This window comes from Rhyacophila brunnea, unplaced genomic scaffold (assembly GCF_057557595.1).
Source record: "Rhyacophila brunnea isolate RB1 unplaced genomic scaffold, BYU_Rbru_1.0 scaffold_14, whole genome shotgun sequence".
Lineage (NCBI taxonomy): Eukaryota > Metazoa > Arthropoda > Insecta > Trichoptera > Rhyacophilidae > Rhyacophila > Rhyacophila brunnea.
In genome coordinates this window covers 25,255,773-25,274,767 of record NW_028232796.1, presented here as the reverse complement: position 1 = coordinate 25,274,767, position 18,995 = coordinate 25,255,773, and the positions used below count along the sequence as shown (strand labels likewise).

Sequence of the window (18,995 nt, the reverse complement as noted above, 5' to 3'; positions counted from 1 at the left end):
AAAATCGCTTTTATTGTGTGACAAGAAATGACTTTATGTTCAAATATAAATTTTATTTATATACCTAGCCATAATCAATACGAAAACCATAATAAAATCAAGTTTCAATATTTTCTGAGATTTAAATATAAATATTAGGTCAAACCTCTTTGGAAATCAGGGTAATAAAAAAAATCTTTGCCCCCTATCGTGGCAATTGTGAAATAATTTATTATTATCACCTGCTAACACTGAGGTTTTAAAGGTGACGTGTGTTAAATTAATATTATTGCAAACATTTGGCAGGTTAAATCGCCAGGACGGCGATTTGTGATATTACGATGCGTGTCATTATTCTAGCTTTCTTTTTATTCCTAGATTTTTCTTCTGCCCTTTATTTCCATATTGGAGAAACCGAGAGAAAATGTTTCATAGAAGAAATCCCAGATGAGACTACAGTAATAGGTACAGTGTTCACTTTCTCCATATTTACTTCAGTCCCAGATAGATAATACGGATAATGTATGTTTAATTCTTTCGTTTGATTTCAGTGAATTATAAAGTAGAGCTGTATGATCCGAGATCTGGAGGCTACATGCCTTCAAGTCCAGGCATAGGGATGCATGTTGAAGTTAGAGATCCTGACGATAAGACTATGCTATCAAGAGTGTATAGCTCAGAAGGAATGATCTCATTTACTTCACATACTCCCGGTGAACATGTCATATGCATGTATTCAAACAGCACTGCATGGTTCAGTGGATCTCAATTAAGGGTGAGTAGTTCTCTACATATAAAGACATTCCCTTTAGGGCTTGCGCAGACAGAGAGCGGTCAGGCGGTCTGCGTTCCGCGTTCGGAGTTCGGCGTTCTTTGTACTGTATGGACTTCATACTGTATGGGTACACAGCCGGCGGTCAGACCGCGCCGGTCAATTGGAACGCTAGCGTTCTAGAGTTCTATTCCCGGAATTACAAAGAACGCCGTACCTCCCGTCCAGTCCCGTCATAGGAATTTGAGCAGTCAAACAACATAGAGCGAAACCATACGGGGGAGTGAGTACGCAACAGCGGTGCTTTCTCACTTCCATTCGCAGTCGGAATATAGCGGTCTCGCATTATGCAGCGCCTGTGTCACTACAACGTTTGTATACAAATGGAACGCATATTGTTGACCGCCACCTGTCTGCTGTCCCTGAACGCTAGCGGTCAACGGTCGGTTGAACGCAGAACTCCGACCGCTCTCTGTCTGCGCAAGCCCTTAATCATACATAGTTAGGTCAGTACCTGTGTCGTATTTGAAGACATTGCAGAATTCCTTTTTTAAAGTGAAGTAAAAAATATTATTATAATACTATCGCATAACAAACAAGGTTCCCAGATGTGCACTACTTCCTGTGGGCGAGAGATAGGTGGGGCTGCGTGTATATTGTTTACGGTTACATTTACAGTGTGCCTGTGTATAATCTAGTTTTGCTCGGAGCATCCCCCACTCTTTCTTGTTTTCTGCCCAAATTATCAAACCATCCCTTTATGCTCATTTCGCATTGTAGATTCATTTGCAGCAACCTTCAAACTATTATCATCCGTATCTGTCAAAAACTACATTAACATTTATTTTCATTCAATTCAATTTAAGATTCATATTCAGTCAGACAAGTCCATCAATCTACAGATATTGCTAAGGTAAACCTCAAGGTTGAAAGTTTATGTATATATAATTTTATTTTATGTTGTAAAAGTTTCAAAACTTGCTTCAAATAAATTATCATCACATTATGTGCTGTCGCAGTAAGCTGCCACTACGGGAAAAAAGTGTGTAATGTCGTTTTTCTCCCATCCCGTAGCACATTTTGGACCTTTTTAAATGAACATTGTCAATTATTAGCAAAATCTGCCGAAATCGCCAGAACAACAATGAGATCACCTCACGCGTATCGGGCTACATCATGAACTGCACTATTCAGTGAATGATTTTTTCTATTATCTGCAGGCCTACACATTTTCAACTTGCGTGGTTCTTTGTTTTTAGTGGTTTTCCCTGTGGATTTTCTATTAGATTATTATCTATGTCTGATGTTTACGTCTATTATCTATGGTCGCCTGGTTGGCTTCTGTTCAAAATATTATCTATGGATGTAATATCGCAAGTTATTTTAACGTACACACACGTAGAAACTGTTAAAATTAATTGATATTAGCATAAATAATTAATAATACTTAATTCAAAATACTAACACATTACAGTTGGCACTCTCTATTATTGAATTTATAGAGATAGTGATCATTCAAAATATTCTGCGGAATGACGAAACCATAGACTAAATTTGTTGCCGTGACAGCACATAACGTGATGATAATGTATTTGAACCATTATAAACAACATTTTATAGCTGCCATCACGAAAACGCACCAAAATATACCACACAAAAGTCGTCATTAAATGTTATAATAGAAAATTTATAAGACTGTCTATAGTTATAGTGCTAACATTTGTCATAATATTATTAAAATTATATCACATCGTATTTTGTGTTGAGAAACTTGTACATTATGTAAAGTGTTGATAGATCTATCTGTAATAATGAAGCTAAGTTAGACAGTATGAGTACATTACGTTACTTACTAATATTGACACAACCGTTTCTAGTAAATCAAATAATGAACTAAATTTATTGTGATCTGAATGTTGGAACATTGACAAGCTTGTATTGGAAAAGAAATAGCATTCCATTACGATTACATGTTTGCTGGCACAAAACTCACATAGGGTTGCTCTTTGTATATTTAATGTAAAGTGAAAATAGTAGAAAATAGTCACGGCTGTGGAGATTCTACAAAAATATTGCACACTTTATCAGTCATCCTTATTTGTTTTAATTGACGGATAGTGTTGGTTAGTTTTTGAAATGTAATTAAACCCTGACTAAATATAATGTTATAATGTCGTGGGTCCCAGTTTCGAATCCTGAGAAATGTCTCCAATATATTGTTCAAATCATAATTACCTATCTATAACACGGGTTATTGTATAGTATAAACGTAAACCCAAATATTTTGCATTTAGATGGTTTCACTATCAAATTCTTTGCAGCAAGTTCTGGTTTGTCATGAGTGCCATTAGGCGGCCACAGACGTACAGTTTTCGTAGCAGGTTGAACATGCCAGTTAATACGTAATGGCGGCCATACAGTTATCTTTGGTAGATAATCTGCTGCGCCCATAGACGGACAGTTTTCGACCTGCCAGATGTGTGCCAGGTTCAAACTGCCAGCGACCCCCCACTCCCGTGTTTTTGTAAAACTGTTGGAATTTCAACTCACCGAAAGTTCTCGGGTGACGTTAGATGTTGGTAACGTAAAGTAGAATATACCGCGTGATACAACTGCGGCTGGTGTTGCTTGTTATAAAATACAAATTCATTTATTATTAAAAATGTAATAATATTATGTACGCGGAGATCGCAAATATTATATTTTATTTATTTTTACGAGAGTAAAACAAAGTTATAGTTATTTATGTAAACATATTATTTTATACAATATAATATAAATGTTAAAATTTTAGAGAGCATTATTAATTAAGTTATTGTGAAAATATAGACTAATAACTCAGTACTCAAATTTATTTATTGTATGTAGTGAATATTACAAATTATTAATTTAAGACATTCACAACATAAATTAATATACCTAATTGTGAATGACAATGTCGGTAAATCTAAATAAAATTTAAGTATGTATATATTTTAATAATCATAGTAATTAATTATTATACTGATGATTGATGTAAATATAATTTTGTGGCATGTTTAAATTTATTGTATATAAAATCAATACCTTTATAAGCAAAATCATGATTTATTTTACCAACGTCATAGGTGTGTATTTTATGTCAATTTGTTTCTAATAAAAACAATAATTATACGAGGGTGGGTCAATAAGTCCTTAGAAAAGCCGACAGGTGGCGCGACTAGTACTGTAAGCGGTTTGTTTTCATGCAGCGGCACTACCGATTCAGTATGCTGCGAAGTTTCAATCAGATTGGTCGGGTTGTTGTTTTTTATTTTCGTACATTTAAAAAAAAAAATTTGCTTGTTTACAAAAATGGAGAAAATTGAGTTTAGAGCTGTTATTAAACATTTTAATATAAAAGGGTTAACAGCAAAGGAAATAAAAAATGAGTTGGATTTAGTTCACGGCACATCTGCTCCTTCACTTGCAACTATTTATAACTGGTTAAATGAATTTAAACGTGGTCGTACATCAACAAAGGATGAACCACGCTCAGGACGTCCTGTAGAGGTGACTACACCAGAAATGATCAATAAAATCCACGATATGGTGTTAAGTGACCGAAGATTAAAGTTGAGTGAGATAATTGAGGTTACAGGGATCTCAAAAGGTAGCGCCATTTCTATTTTACATGACAAATTGGGCATGAAAAAAGTTTCTGCAAGATGGGTGCCGCGTTTGCTCACAGTCGACAATAAACGCAATAGGGTGGTGGCCTCTAAAGCCCTGTTGTCGCTCATGCAACGCAATCCGGATGAATTTTTTCGTCGCTTTGTGACTGTAGATGAAACATGGATACACCACTATACTCCCGAGACGAAAGAACAGTCAAAGCAGTGGATTGCGAAAGGCGAACCATGTCCAAAGAAGGCGAAAACCGTAAAATCAGCTGGTAAGGTTATGGCTACTGTATTTTGGGATGCACGTGGAATTATTTTCGTTGACTATTTGGAAAAAGGAAAAACAATAACAGGGGATTATTATGCATTTTTATTGGACCAGCTAAAAAACGAAATTGAAGAAAAACGGCCTCATTTAAACAGGAAAAAAATCCTCTTTCATCAGGACAATGCCCGTGTTCACACATGTTTACGATCAATGGCTAAAATTGAAGAATTGAAGTTCGAATTGGTCGACCACCCACCGTATTCGCCAGATTTAGCCCTAATTCATTTAATTCAAATTTCGTAATTCGAAATGATTTCAGAGTCAAAATATTCTATAAATCGTAATAAAGTACACTATGAGCCAGTCATTGAAAATTGTGACAAATTTTTCTTAAAACATAAATTACTTATTTTAAGAAGGTAATATAAATAATCCTGACATTTTATGACCTATTAACACACACGGAATCGGAAATTTCTTAGGCACATCTATGATCGTAAACAAAATTATTGAAAATCAAAATTTTTTCAAAATTTTAATATTTTCCCCCATACATTTCGTAATTCGAATTTTTTTTCGATTTTCAGTCCCATAGAATTCGTATTAACGAGGTTTTACTGTAGCTCTTTTTGGATGTTAAGTGATATGTTAGAATACGCCTGCAGAGGGGTCTTTTTAAAAATGTAGAGTTTCTTTATACAGCAAACTGTTCTATTCAAATTTTGTTATTTATTCTACCGACTTACCATTATATCTTGGTTGCAAATGTCTTAACAGCGATCTGTGGAACTACAAATCCCCGGTTCTTTCACGTGCATATCTCTCCTCTCGACCCCGCTTCATCCTTTAAACCACATACAGTTCTATGAAATCACAACCATGACATTTTGCTTGTAGAATAATTATGCTGTAAAATAAAGCGCAATGAAATAAATAAAATGAATTGCAACTGAACACTGAGATTTTCTAATTTTTACTGAAAATTGAAACCAATTACTAAATGATTAGTTTTATGGAATTTTATTTGGCTGTAATGTATTAATGTTCGTAATTGGGGCAGGAAATGAAAGATGGTTTGGACGCAGACATGGCGATACAATAGAAGCAGGTCAGCCATGGCAACCGTGAATAATAAACAGATTAGTGCCGCCTAGAAGAAATCCCATCTGCGCATATTAATGACCCCACTATTGTGCATTAGTGTTATTGCTCTCTTATTAAAATACCCGATCAAATTGCAGGTACATCTCGACATCCAGGTTGGAGAGCATGCAGTGGATTACGCAAATGTTGCACAAAAAGAGAAGCTTACAGAATTGCAGTTGCGTATTCGTCAACTCTTGGATCAAGTTGATCAGATAACAAAGGAGCAGAACTATCAGAGGGTAAGGATAGTGCCACTCTATTTATTTTATTTATGTAATAATTGTCCTCTCTAAATTTTTTATTTCTACATCATCTCAGTTATATATTAGAACAATTATACCTGATTAATATTATAAATTACATACTAGCTTATGTAATATAATATTACACTAATATTGGTAACTCAGTTGTGGATGAATAGTAAAATGTTTGCTTCTGAAACTGTGAGATGCGAGTTTGAATTCGTGTCTAGAAAATTTAACATGTTTTTGTGAGCGAATATTCAATGATCATTTTTCCTTGTAAATAAATATGTTAGCAAACCTCCTTGGGAGGTGACTAAAATCCACGAAAAATTGGCTACAGACATATATTTCACGACATATAACATTTCACATTTGTGGTCAAAACGGTTTTTCATTTAAATATGTAATTATAATATTATTCTGTATGAAATTCAATTTATATTTATTTCTTAACGACCAACTCAATTTAACCAAAACGTAAATCAGTTGTACGTCGAAGGATATTTGTATACAATTTATTACTATTGAAAAAATAATAGCTTTTGGCCATTATTTATTGATTTCATTATAAAGAAGACAAGGGATCTATCTAATAGGTTCCTTTTTGTGGGATTAACTACAATATTCCGGTTCAACAACGATAAATATAACTATGGCCTTTCAGGAAAAATATAAATTTAATATTGAAATTGAAATTGTCCTATCTCTATTATGTTGATAGATTTTTAATAGCACAGATTTTCAATACGCCATAATAAATCAAATTATATACCTAAATTCTGCATTCCTAATAGCTAGAAAACCTTAAATATACGGGACTTAACTCAGTGTTGCCGGCAAGCTTAGGATATCTCATCTTAATCAATATATTATGTTCAAATAAATGATTGGGTGACTAGGTACAATGAAATAATGACCTAACCTAACCTAAATAGATTCCATAAAAATTAATGTTTCATTTTTCCCCTGGCTGTTCTGTTTTGTCATTTTCTGTTTTGTCCGGTTACCAATATTCCATCAATCCAGTTCTCTACCTTGATTCAAAATTAATATTTTATCCACCCGATTATCAGGATTTCTATATGATCATCAGTTTTGTACGATTATTAAAATAAAGTAGAACTTGAAAATTTGGAAGTAAAATAGATTTTTATTATTTATTCTATTATCTTAACTACGAGGGTGGGTCAATAAGTCCTTAGAAAAGCCGACAGGTGGCGCGACTAGTACTGTAAGCGGTTTGTTTTCATGCAGCGGCACTACCGATTCAGTATGCTGCGAAGTTTCAATCAGATTGGTCGGGTTGTTGTGTGTTTCTCGTACATTTAAAAAAAAAAATTTGCTTGTTTACAAAAATGGAGAAAATTGAGTTTAGAGCTGTTATTAAACATTTTAATATAAAAGGGTTAACAGCAAAGGAAATAAAAAATGAGTTGGATTTAGTTCACGGCACATCTGCTCCTTCACTTGCAACTATTTATAACTGGTTAAATGAATTTAAACGTGGTCGTACATCAACAAAGGATGAACCACGCTCAGGACGTCCTGTAGAGGTGACTACACCAGAAATGATCAATAAAATCCACGATATGGTGTTAAGTGACCGAAGATTAAAGTTGAGTGAGATAATTGAGGTTACAGGGATCTCAGAAGGTAGCGTCATTTCTATTTTACATGACAAATTGGGCATGAAAAAAATTTCTGCAAGATGGGTGCCGCGTTTGCTCACAGTCGACAATAAACGCAATAGGGTGGTGGCCTCTAAAGCCCTGTTGTCGCTCATGCAACGCAATCCGGATGAATTTTTTCGTCGCTTTGTGACTGTAGATGAAACATGGATACACCACTATACTCCCGAGACGAAAGAACAGTCAAAGCAGTGGATTGCGAAAGGCGAACCATGTCCAAAGAAGGCGAAAACCGTAAAATCAGCTGGTAAGGTTATGGCTACTGTATTTTGGGATGCACGTGGAATTATTTTCGTTGACTATTTGGAAAAAGGAAAAACAATAACAGGGGATTATTATGCATCTTTATTGGACCAGCTAAAAAACGAAATTGAAGAAAAACGGCCTCATTTAAACAGGAAAAAAATCCTCTTTCATCAGGACAATGCCCGTGTTCACACATGTTTACGATCAATGGCTAAAATTGAAGAATTGAAGTTTGAATTGGTCGACCACCCACCGTATTCGCCAGATTTAGCCCCCAGTGACTTTTTCCTTTTCCCAAACTTAAAAAAATGGCTAAGTGGACAACGTTTTTTTTCAAATGAAGAAGTCATCGATCGGACAAATGCTTATTTTGAGGACCTTCCGAAAACTTATTTTTCTGACGGTTTAAAAAAAATTGAGAAACGTCTAACCAAGTGTATTGAGCTCCAAGGAGATTATGTTGAGAAATAAAAAAAAAATACAAAAATAAAAACTGTTTTAATGCTTTTTTCTAAGGAATTATTGACCCACCCTCGTATCTTCAATCCCAATTATTGACCCTAAAATATTATGTCAAGAGCTCCTTTATATTTGTTGGACTATTACAAAGTTAAGAGTGGATGCGGTGGAAAAAAACTTTTGTGAACTTATATTTTTGTTTATAGTATCGAGAAGAGCGCTTCAGACACACTTCGGAAAGCACAAACCAAAGAGTTCTATGGTGGAGTTTGCTGCAAACCACAATCCTCATTACGATGGGCGCTTGGCAGATGAGGCATCTCAAGAGTTTCTTTGAGGCCAAAAAATTGGTGTAGGCGGAGAGTGCTCAACAAACATTTTTTTTATGTCATCCCACACTTGAGTGTAGTTAATGACCATGCTCACATTTTGGCGGTCGCGTTATAATTCGCATAAAAATCTAAGCATGGTCAATTAAATCGGCGTGTATGTGATTGTATGTTTTGGAAAAATATGTATTTCATTGTTTACACATTTTTCTTACAGTAATATATTATAATATTTAATACCAGATCTGTAAAATATCTAATTTAAAATTTACTATGCAATATTTGCTACATAATAATAAGTATATAAAAACATCATGTCATCAATAAAATTGGAGTACAATAAATGAAGCATATTTTTCAGATTACTGTTTTTTATTTACCTAAATAATAGAAATATTTTATGTCATATCGAGAAATGCGTTGTGTTTTCATTCTTAGCGTTTTTTCCCCATGTAACTTTTGTTTTTAGTTCTAGTGATACAAAATAGCTACCTACATACAACCATCAATATTTCCTCTAATTTTTCTATTGCGTATATGGAATGATGTGCGGAAATATAGTTTGGGTAGATAAATGAACTCATCAAATTATTAGCCAGCTCGCACATCACAACTCGCCTTGTGTGCCTGACGGCTATAAATCAAAACTTCCTAGACCCGCCGATCAGTGTTGCACGATACAACCTCGCACATCTCTAGCGACATCAACATTCGCGCGTTATCTCCCGAAACTTCAAAATATACTCTAGCTAGACGACGCCATTGCGCAAATATGTCATCAGACGCGGAAACAGCGATTATTATGTATTGGTACCGGAGACATTTAAGGAGAAGTCTCTTGTCTGCCATTTTTATTGTGTTGATTGTATGAACAAACATCAAACGCGGTGACCAGCGATGAGCGAGCAATGACAGTGTAGACAGAGACAGAAATGGCCGACTGTGCGCATGCGCGGAGTCGCCATTCGTCGATATCGACATGCAGGCTTTAGCAAACGCAGTTGCATCGGCCAATCTGCGAAGCTCCATTTGATAACGTTTGTTTCTTGGTTTACGATGACGTCACATCGACGAATTCGTCGTAAGACGCATGCGGCGAGTTCTGATGTGCGAGCCCTCTTACATTGCAAAAGAAAGTACGCCTTAAATACGAACTTCACAGAGTACAGCTGCGAATTGCGGATATCTATGAGAATGTCAAAGAATTGAAGAGTGTCCTGGCGGTGGGTAAGACGGAAGAGCTAGGCAAAATTGTAAAGTTATTTAACATAATAGGAGTGAGGACCTGATCGACGGATCCCCTTCTAGAAGAGAAGAGGCGATATGACAGCAAGTCGCAGTCAAAGCCTCGGTAAAATCACAAAAAAAAAAAAGAAATTACCTACTTAATTAATATAAGATAATATTAATAATTATTAATAATATTAAATAAATTAATAATATTAAAATAATTAGTCTTCTTAGTAGAGGTGAGTTGGAAATACTGTCACCAGTTTGTGTACTTAACCCTTTACTGCATGATTTTTTTTTTTTGAAAATTTTTATTTATTCTTGGTGTCAAAATGCCTTGTGAATGAAGGAAAAATAATAAAAAAAATATTTTTCGAAAATTTCATTAAATTTTGTATGCTACTGCGTGGTGTCGCAGATTTATGACATTTAGAAATCTTACATTTTAGTATGACAAAATACAAAACCAAATGAAAACAATTATAAAAAACTAATGTACACACCTTATTTGATGTGTAGATATTTTTATTCAACCAATTTCAATCTTCTGTATATTTTTTTTTATTTATTTACAAATGCGGATTTTCGCGTACATACGAATTCGTCAACTGTCAAAGCAGAAATGCAGAGACTATAATGCAGAAATGCTTTATTTCTTGAAATTTCCAAACAAAATTGGTAAAGTAAGATGTTTATGGTAAAACAGTTTTCTAGGCATCGAAAAATGATATTATTTGATAATTTACACAGATGGCATTGGCTATATCGAAATAGTTTGAAATGTCGCAAATTTGCGACACTATGCAGTAAAGGGTTAAGTTTCGGATGAAACTATCCATACTAAGTATTTGTGGCCCAATAAACTTGTTTCAAGAAACTTGAAACGTATTAGATGTTCGAATTCAAACGCATTCGATGATGTCATCGCAGTGACTCGCGTAATGCTGGTTGACTTTCAACGCTATTGATATTAAATGCGCGCGAGCGAGATATCATGATACACGTATGTCTAGCCGTGATATTATACTCAACTGTCATTGTTCTCCCTTTCTCCTCTGTTGTAAAGTTGGTATAGTGAAGGACAGAAATGGTCACTCGTTTTATAGTATACTATTTGAGTTCGCCGTAGTTTTAGTTTTAAGAGGTTTCAGTTGAGTATGAGACTTTATCGAGTTCCGTAGTCCGACGCATGGTATGTGATCTCGCCGTCCGCTAGATAGTTCGTAGTCTTGCTACGTATGAAATCATCACACCTCGGCGTCGCGACTCACGTATGTTTAGTATGCGATTGGTTTTAGTTTTAGTTTCAGTTGAGTACGACATTTACATCGAGTTGACGTCAGTCGCAAGCCGGAATAGCGGAGTTCTGATAACGCTAACTGACTACGCGTTTATCTGGTTTTGTCACGTCAAGTTTCTCGATTTTTTAGTGTTATAATTGGAACTTATAAACATAAACTGAATTCAAATTGTATGCGTGATTGTATAAATGGATAATAATTATATTATACTTAATAAACAATTTGTGTAAAAATGGCTACTAAAAGGTTAAGTTTCGTGTGGAATCGTTCCAAAGAAATAGTTACAAATTATGCCATCTGTAATGTTTGTAAAATAAAAAATTCATACAAGTCAATGTCAAATTTGAAGAAACTTTTACAGCGTAAGCACCCAACTATTCATATTGAATTTGCCAGGCAAAATATAGCTCCACCTGTAAATGAAAATGCTTTACAGATAAATGAAACCAGTGCTTTTAATGCTCCAGTATTTTCTACTGAAACAGGAGTGACTAGTGCCATAGTTCCAGCTATACCTGTCTCGAAAATGGGACTTTCCGAAAAGCGGATGTATTTTTAACGATTCTATTATAGCCGATATTTCAAATACTAGTAAGTATTTTGGAACAAGTTTCGATACTAAGTATTTTTTAATACTGGTAGTAAGTATACTTAGTCTTCAAAATCGACCAGTTTTCCCACCTCTACTTCTTAGGCAACCAAAATTTTGGTATCATATACTACTATCTAAAATAAGAGGCCATCCATAGACTGAAACCATATGCAGTTTAGAACTGTGTGTCATACTCTAAACTTATGGTTTCTGTTCATGAAAATATATTATTATATTAATAAGTTTGTAAGTGTATGGTATACACTGATACGATCTGATGCTTATAATGTACTTTGTGAAAATATATTTCCATGAACAGATACAGCATACAGTTTTAGTCTATGGATGGCCTATATTTCTGTATGCGGAGGTAGGAAATATTTGTGTGATGAACATTGACCACCATGTATTTTATTTTGACGAATTCATAGCTGCAAGTTGCAGAAAATATAAAATTGGACTGAAACTGCTCATTTCAAAATTATAATGTGTAACTTGTACTCATTTAATCCGATATTAACAAAAATATAAAAGTGGTTTGTTTTGTTTTTATCTACGGAAAAATAAATATATTTATCCAACAATTCTGTGATAGGCATCCGTCCGCATACTGCTGCAATCAATTTCATAAAGGTCAAGTGTGACTTTGACCTTTTTGTTAGCAATTACTCATGTATTATGAGACGCAATTCATCAATATATATATACATAAAAAATGATAAGCAACGTTAAGCAAGTGCATAGTTAAATCTGCGTGCAAAAGGCATTAATACTAAAATCACTATTTTTCAAAATTGCCAAAAGAAGATTTATTTTTGGACCATTTCGTATGTACTCCGTAATCCAATGTTTCTGTGTGGAATGTAGTAATTTAGAGGTGTTGATTCGAGTTATGTTTCTTTTCATCTCTGTATTGTATATTATTATACATTGGCATTTTCAATCTTTAAGACTTATCACCCTTTATCTTTCGCGCACAAAAATAGTAAGTCACACAACGATTAATAGGTTATTTCGAGTAAAACCTCGATGTAACAGACTAATGCGGTGCTTGTTTTCAGTAATCTTTTCCAAAACCATCAGGTTTTATTTGAACTTTTCAAGTCTGCAATTTTTCTAAAATTACAAAAATGAGTGTAAGGAATCTGATAAATAGAAAAATTTTAACCGTTATATCCACTCAATTTTATTGAGGTTTTAGTGTAGTGCAGGGTTTTTTTTAAACTGGTGAATTCATAATTTTCACTTTTTAGGAACCAATTGTTTCTATTGCAGACTGAAGTAAATATGCATGAAGAATGTATACATGTTCAATTTGAAAATAGAAATACTTGAAAACCATTGTGAATAGCTATTTGAATGATAAAATCTGGTATTTTTGAAAACTGGCAATACATAACCATGAAATAGTTTTTTGAAATAAAAAATGAGATGCATGGTAGAATATTTATTGTCATTTTTTGTAACAAATTTATATAGAATAACAACAATAATAATATATCTAATAAAGATATTAATATAACTTTTTTCAAGAATTTCTGGCACTGTTAGATAGTGTTTTACGTTCAAATAAAATATTTGTATAATCGAGTTAGTGGAGTACACCAGTCCTAAAAATGCAAAAGGTGTTAGGTTTACAGAAGTCAAGAAATTGTCCTTTAATACAAAATAAACTTAATTATATCCGTCCAGCTTTGGTGCCAACACATTGGTGATTGATAAGACATCTAGCGAATGGAAGATCTGTTTACAGCTTCACGATATACAGATGTCATCACAAAGAGAGTGGAAACAAAATTCTTTACGCATTTTTGATTCCCAAAAAGTTATCTAAATATTTGAAGAAGTGAGTAGAATCTGCTTTTGGGTATGGCCTCAATAGGGAAAAGTCTGCATCTTCCAAGGTCTGTTGGAGGGAATCGCACGTACAGTAATACAAATGGCCGTCGATTTGCAGCTGCTCCGCTATTTCTAGCTGGTGGTTATCCATCAAGTCTGTGTTTATAACCACTAGAAGGGGTTTGGCGTGGTCTAAAACCTCCAAACAAGTCCCAGCACCTGCGTGACTGATAATTAGGTCTGCGTGCTTAATATCATCTGCGATGCTTTCCTTAAATCGATATACTTCAACGGTCATACCGTCCGTCGAAAACTTCTCTGGCGAACAATCACTGTTTCCGATTTGCATAGTTAATTTGGTAAAACCCAAAGCTCTGAATGATTTTATTGTATTAAAAACAGAGTCGCACAGCTCGTCAAATTTTGTAGTTCCCACCGTAATAAATACATTCTTCCCCATCTTTATTCGAATATATGGATTTAATATTAACTACGGTATATATAAGAGATTTTGAACAAACTTCAAGGGGCAATAGTTATGGAAACAGATTAAATTATATTAAATGACAACCATTATTCATAATATAATAATAAAAATTAAAATTTTAGTTTATTGTTGTTATACACTTTGCAACCGACAACTGTCACTGTCAGTGTCACTTTCTTCTTTCATCTGGTAATCAGTGCTGCCAGTTTTACTGACTGAAAACCATTTTCCAATGGTGAAAAATGAACTATCTTGCCAATAATAAATTTATTAAAATATTTGAAAACCATGGCATGAACAAAAAATAACCATAAGTGAGAAAGCATTCGTCACGGTTATAATATCCGCAATATACGTTAGAGTAAGATAGAAGACGTCATATTTATGAATACACGACTTACGCGAGGGTGGAATATGTACCTACGTGTTGCTGAATTAATAATGAACGGAGTTTTACCTACCAATAAAACTCTTATTATTCATGTTGACTTTGAAGGCCTTGAGATAGGGTTTGCTCTTCCTTCTTCGCGTGAGGTTATATTCTACTAATTTATTTTCCTATTTCTTGTCGTTGGGTCATTCCTCCCTTTTTTATGTAGGAAGTTTGGGACTCCTTTGTCATTATGATATAGCTCAAGGAACCAGGTAGAAGTTACCTGGACTTCAAAGTCAACATGAACAATAAGAGTTTTATTGGTAGGTAAAACTCCTTTCATTATTCGAATTTGACTTTGAAGTCCTTGAGATATCTGTTTGTTATCACCTGGTGTTCGGTATACCAAATTCCTGTATGTGACAATGATTCATTGACGAGGTATAGACCATCGTGCCGTTCGATGTATAGGGTTGAATAGAGACGTTGATGGGTTCCTTTCTCCTTATGATGGTGGTGTGTCCATCGTTCTCTGGTAGTAGTCGTGAAATGTCGACTCACTACGCCAGTTACCTCTCTCTAAGATATCATCTATCGGGTATTTTTATAGTTTAAGGAAGCCTCCGCTGATCGGACACTGCCTGGTGGTTATTGGACCCCTGCTTCTAACAGTACTGACCTTATCCAATTCCCTATAACTGCCCTGGTGGCTGGTTTTGGTGGTTCTCTTAAAGATATAAATAATTCCGCAATATTCCCAACTTCCTCTTTCCTTGGGTTTGACACGCAGACGACTTTCCGTAACCAGAATTTACTGGGTTGATGTTCTGGCACGTGGAAGTGCTTAGCTTCTATTCCGATTGACGATGCTTGGCGGTATCTGTCTGCGCCTAACATTGGCTATAATTACGTGGTCACCTTTATCCACTAATCCATTGTCTACTATTACTGAGTAGTGTGAGGTCATGAACCCTTCTTCCCGAAGCAACCGAGTAGCTGTCCTGCGAGACGTTTCGTATAGGTTGTACTCCACCGGTGTTGTTTTCCTAAGATAATCTACCACTCGTCTTGGATTCCAAACCGGTGGTTTGACGGGTTTGGATTTATGTACTGAAATTGCCTTCAACATATTGTGCTATACTACTACGTTGCTGCTGATATCTCCAATGATCATCGGTTTGCAAAATGTGACTATGGCTGACTTATTAACCAGGATGGTATGGTAACGACAAACCCTCCTTGTTGCGCAAGTAGCCTGGGTATCTGGCCAATTCCATTGGTTGAGGGGTATTATGATCAGTGATGTCCCTAGACAAAATGCCGCCCCTAGGCAGCGTCAAAATGCCGCCCCATTTTTTTATCATCCTTTCATTACTCCAATATCTAAGAAATGTGTTGTATGAAGCATGGCCCCCTCATCCTCATCGCTAAGGATAAAAGCAGTGTGACGCTCTACATTAATGTTTTCCAAATGGTGTACGCGTTAAAATTGATGTGTATATTTAGTGTTTTTTTTGTATATTTTAATACATACACTTGAATTGTGGAGTTTTTGAGTATCGCTACACAATTATAAATTGTATTGTGCAACCACATAATTTTAAATAATATTATTATTGAAGGAAAATAGCGCCGCAGGCGAATTTTTTGCTATTAGAGCAAATTTGTGATAAGTGTTTATCTCACTTATCGAGCCCGAGCCCCAGGTTAGAGCCCTGTCAGCCCCCCCCCTTGTGGGGGCCATGGTTTGGATACATTACTAATAAAATATACACCTACCACTAAGCTGAAACATACAAAATTAAATTTAGATATCAATAAATAAATAAGCGAATAAATATAATATTAGTTAGACACTTACCCAAATCACCAGAGTCTGAGATGCCATTTGGTTAATATGTCTGACACATTTGGTTTGTATCATTTAGTAATACCTACGCAGATGTATTATTTTGACACCATTTTTTCTATGCTATTATTGTACCCTACAACATGTAAACAAAATAATTTTCCTCATTATTTTTTTAATATAAACCTAAATTTAATCATAAATACACTATTACTTAATGGTCTCAACATTCAACCGTTGATGATTGAAATAAACTACAAATCCACACTATTATCAGCAAAAAATATGTTTACAAAAAAAACGACTTAAAAGAAGGTATTGCACAGTATTGTATTCACAGCACGATAAATATGATATAATCTAGGTAGATACCTACTAGTGTACATTTTTATTACAATTAGCTGGTACTTAACGTAAATACCTATTATATGCACGAATACTAATTGATTATGTCAAATGTCAATAAGGATTAATAATCATTATGAATAGGTATCTATTTGCAATAGGTACATCCGGCAACTTTTAAATCTCGCGAATGACTGGCAAAAATATTTGGATAAATTAAAAAATACGGTATGTACCTACCTACCTATAAATCTCTACCATAAATTCTCCTTGTTTCGTTACCAACGTTGATATAATATATAATATTATTTTCTTTTAATAACTATGGCGCGACATAATTATTGGTTTTTGCGCAGTATACCTACCACTGTTATGAAAGGAACTCTTTAATCTGAGTAAATGACATTATATTATTATGGCTGATTTATTATTCGTTTGTGATGTTTTACATTTATAAAACTATTCATAATGTGTATAGGCGCCAAGTTTATTAGCATTTGTATACGAAACCGAGCAGTCAAAAATAAAATAAAAAAATCTCTAGCGGAGCGTGGTGACATCATACTAAAATTGCTGCGAGTACCGAGTGGATAATAATAAAAAAAAGCATCCGGAACAAAACATCTCCAAAGCTCTGGTTATAATATAACTAAGTTTAGGTACGAGTAGCTATTTCTATATAATACCAAATGATTCTCCTCGATTTGCCGCCCTTCAAGTATCTGCCGCCCCCAAGCGACGCTCAATCTGCCTACCCCCACGGGACGTCACTGATTATGATCCATTAGGTTCATCCTTGGTTCATCCGTATGTAGGTGAGTGATATTGCATAAGGAGGTACTATTGCACATCGTAGTAAGTCTGCTCCCCAAAAGCATTATTTCCAGCTCGGTGCCACTAGTAAGAACTTCCCTTTTGCTGAGTTCAGGCGCGCTAGGACTCGTGGAAGTAAGTTTGGTGGTGAAAATATCCACGCAAGTCTGAAGTCTCATACTCGGCTGAAGGCGTCGTGAAACAGAGCGCCACTGTCAGTAACGTCTCGTGAGTTGCTTGTACCCGAGATTGAATTGCAGAATGAACTGCAAACATTTTCTTCCTTTTGGAATGCCATGCCATGCCAACTGGTCTTGTTTCCACGTACCTGATAAGTAGTGTTCATTCAGTTGGACTCCCCAGCCTGTGTCGGCTGCGTCTGTCGTCAGGAAGTGATTGAATGTCATTATATGTGTCAACTCTGAGGATCCTATCGCCTGGAGTCACCACATGATGTCCTGCTGGGCCTGTGGTGGGGTTGTCGCCAATTGGCGAGGATGGGACCGCGACAATATTGATGACTGGAGCGTTGTAGCCGTCGGCAATGCAACCTTCCTCGTGGAGGTAGGATGCGAAGTTGAGTCGCCCCAGAAGGGATTAGACATGTGCCTGACTGAGGGAATAACTGATTTTTTTGTACCTGCGTTAGCAGATGGTGCCGGAGTGCTACACATTTCTCCGGCGACAGGAATCTCCGATTGTTCTGTGTGTCCCACAGTGGCGAAGGGTGACTTTTGGAAAGAGGTAGGCTGTGGACATCTGATAAAAAGAGCACACTTGTCAGGTATACTTTAATAAGACTATAGCGAAATAAGAAGATAATACGATATTTACTACTAATGAATACACTAATAAACGACAACGACACACTAATTCATTGAAACTTCAAAAACTCACTGACGACATAAAAATGAGCAATGTGTTTAAATTACGTATTTTTCAACACATTTTTACACCCATCAAAAATCATTAGATAAAAATTATTTTTATTTTTAGAAACAATCTATACGTATTTATTAATATTCGATTAAACGCCGTAGAAATTATTTTTTAAAATTATCTAATTATTAATGATTTTGGACAAAGTGCGCAGTCATGACAACAATATTATGCGCGAATGTTTTAGGCTCTGCGAGAGGAGCTTACATTATTTCATACAATCCGACAGACTTCCGAAGGTTACGAGACGTAAAGTCCATACGAAAAAAAAAACAGAATTATTTCACACATCGGACCTTTATTTACGTCAAGATAGATGGCGCGCTGTGGTATATTTTTAATACCTTTGCAGATTGTTTTATAACTGTGTAATACTGTAATACATTTCTACTTATAGGTACGACATCTCTCCTTGGCAAAATAAATTATTTTTATAGAACATAAAATAATGAAG

The 18,995-nt window shown here is 35.2% G+C and overlaps 2 protein-coding genes across 2 annotated transcripts; one reads left to right on the top strand and one right to left on the bottom strand.

Moving 5' to 3' along the window:
* Positions 1–249: 249 nt before the first annotated feature.
* On the top strand, positions 250–9,135 carry eca (transmembrane p24 trafficking protein eclair). Its single transcript, XM_085942102.1, has 4 exons — positions 250–444; positions 531–754; positions 5,902–6,045; positions 8,651–9,135. Exons 1-4 carry the CDS (start codon positions 321–323, stop codon positions 8,798–8,800), a joined length of 642 nt encoding a protein of 213 aa, XP_085798228.1. The 5' UTR covers positions 250–320; the 3' UTR covers positions 8,801–9,135.
* A 4,200-nt stretch (positions 9,136–13,335) lies between these two features.
* Positions 13,336–14,400, bottom strand: Alg13 (Alg13 UDP-N-acetylglucosaminyltransferase subunit). Its single transcript, XM_085941871.1, has one exon. The coding sequence runs from the start codon at positions 14,193–14,195 to the stop codon at positions 13,698–13,700; it is 498 nt and encodes a 165-aa protein (XP_085797997.1). The 5' UTR covers positions 14,196–14,400; the 3' UTR covers positions 13,336–13,697.
* Between the last annotated feature and the right edge of the window lie 4,595 nt (positions 14,401–18,995).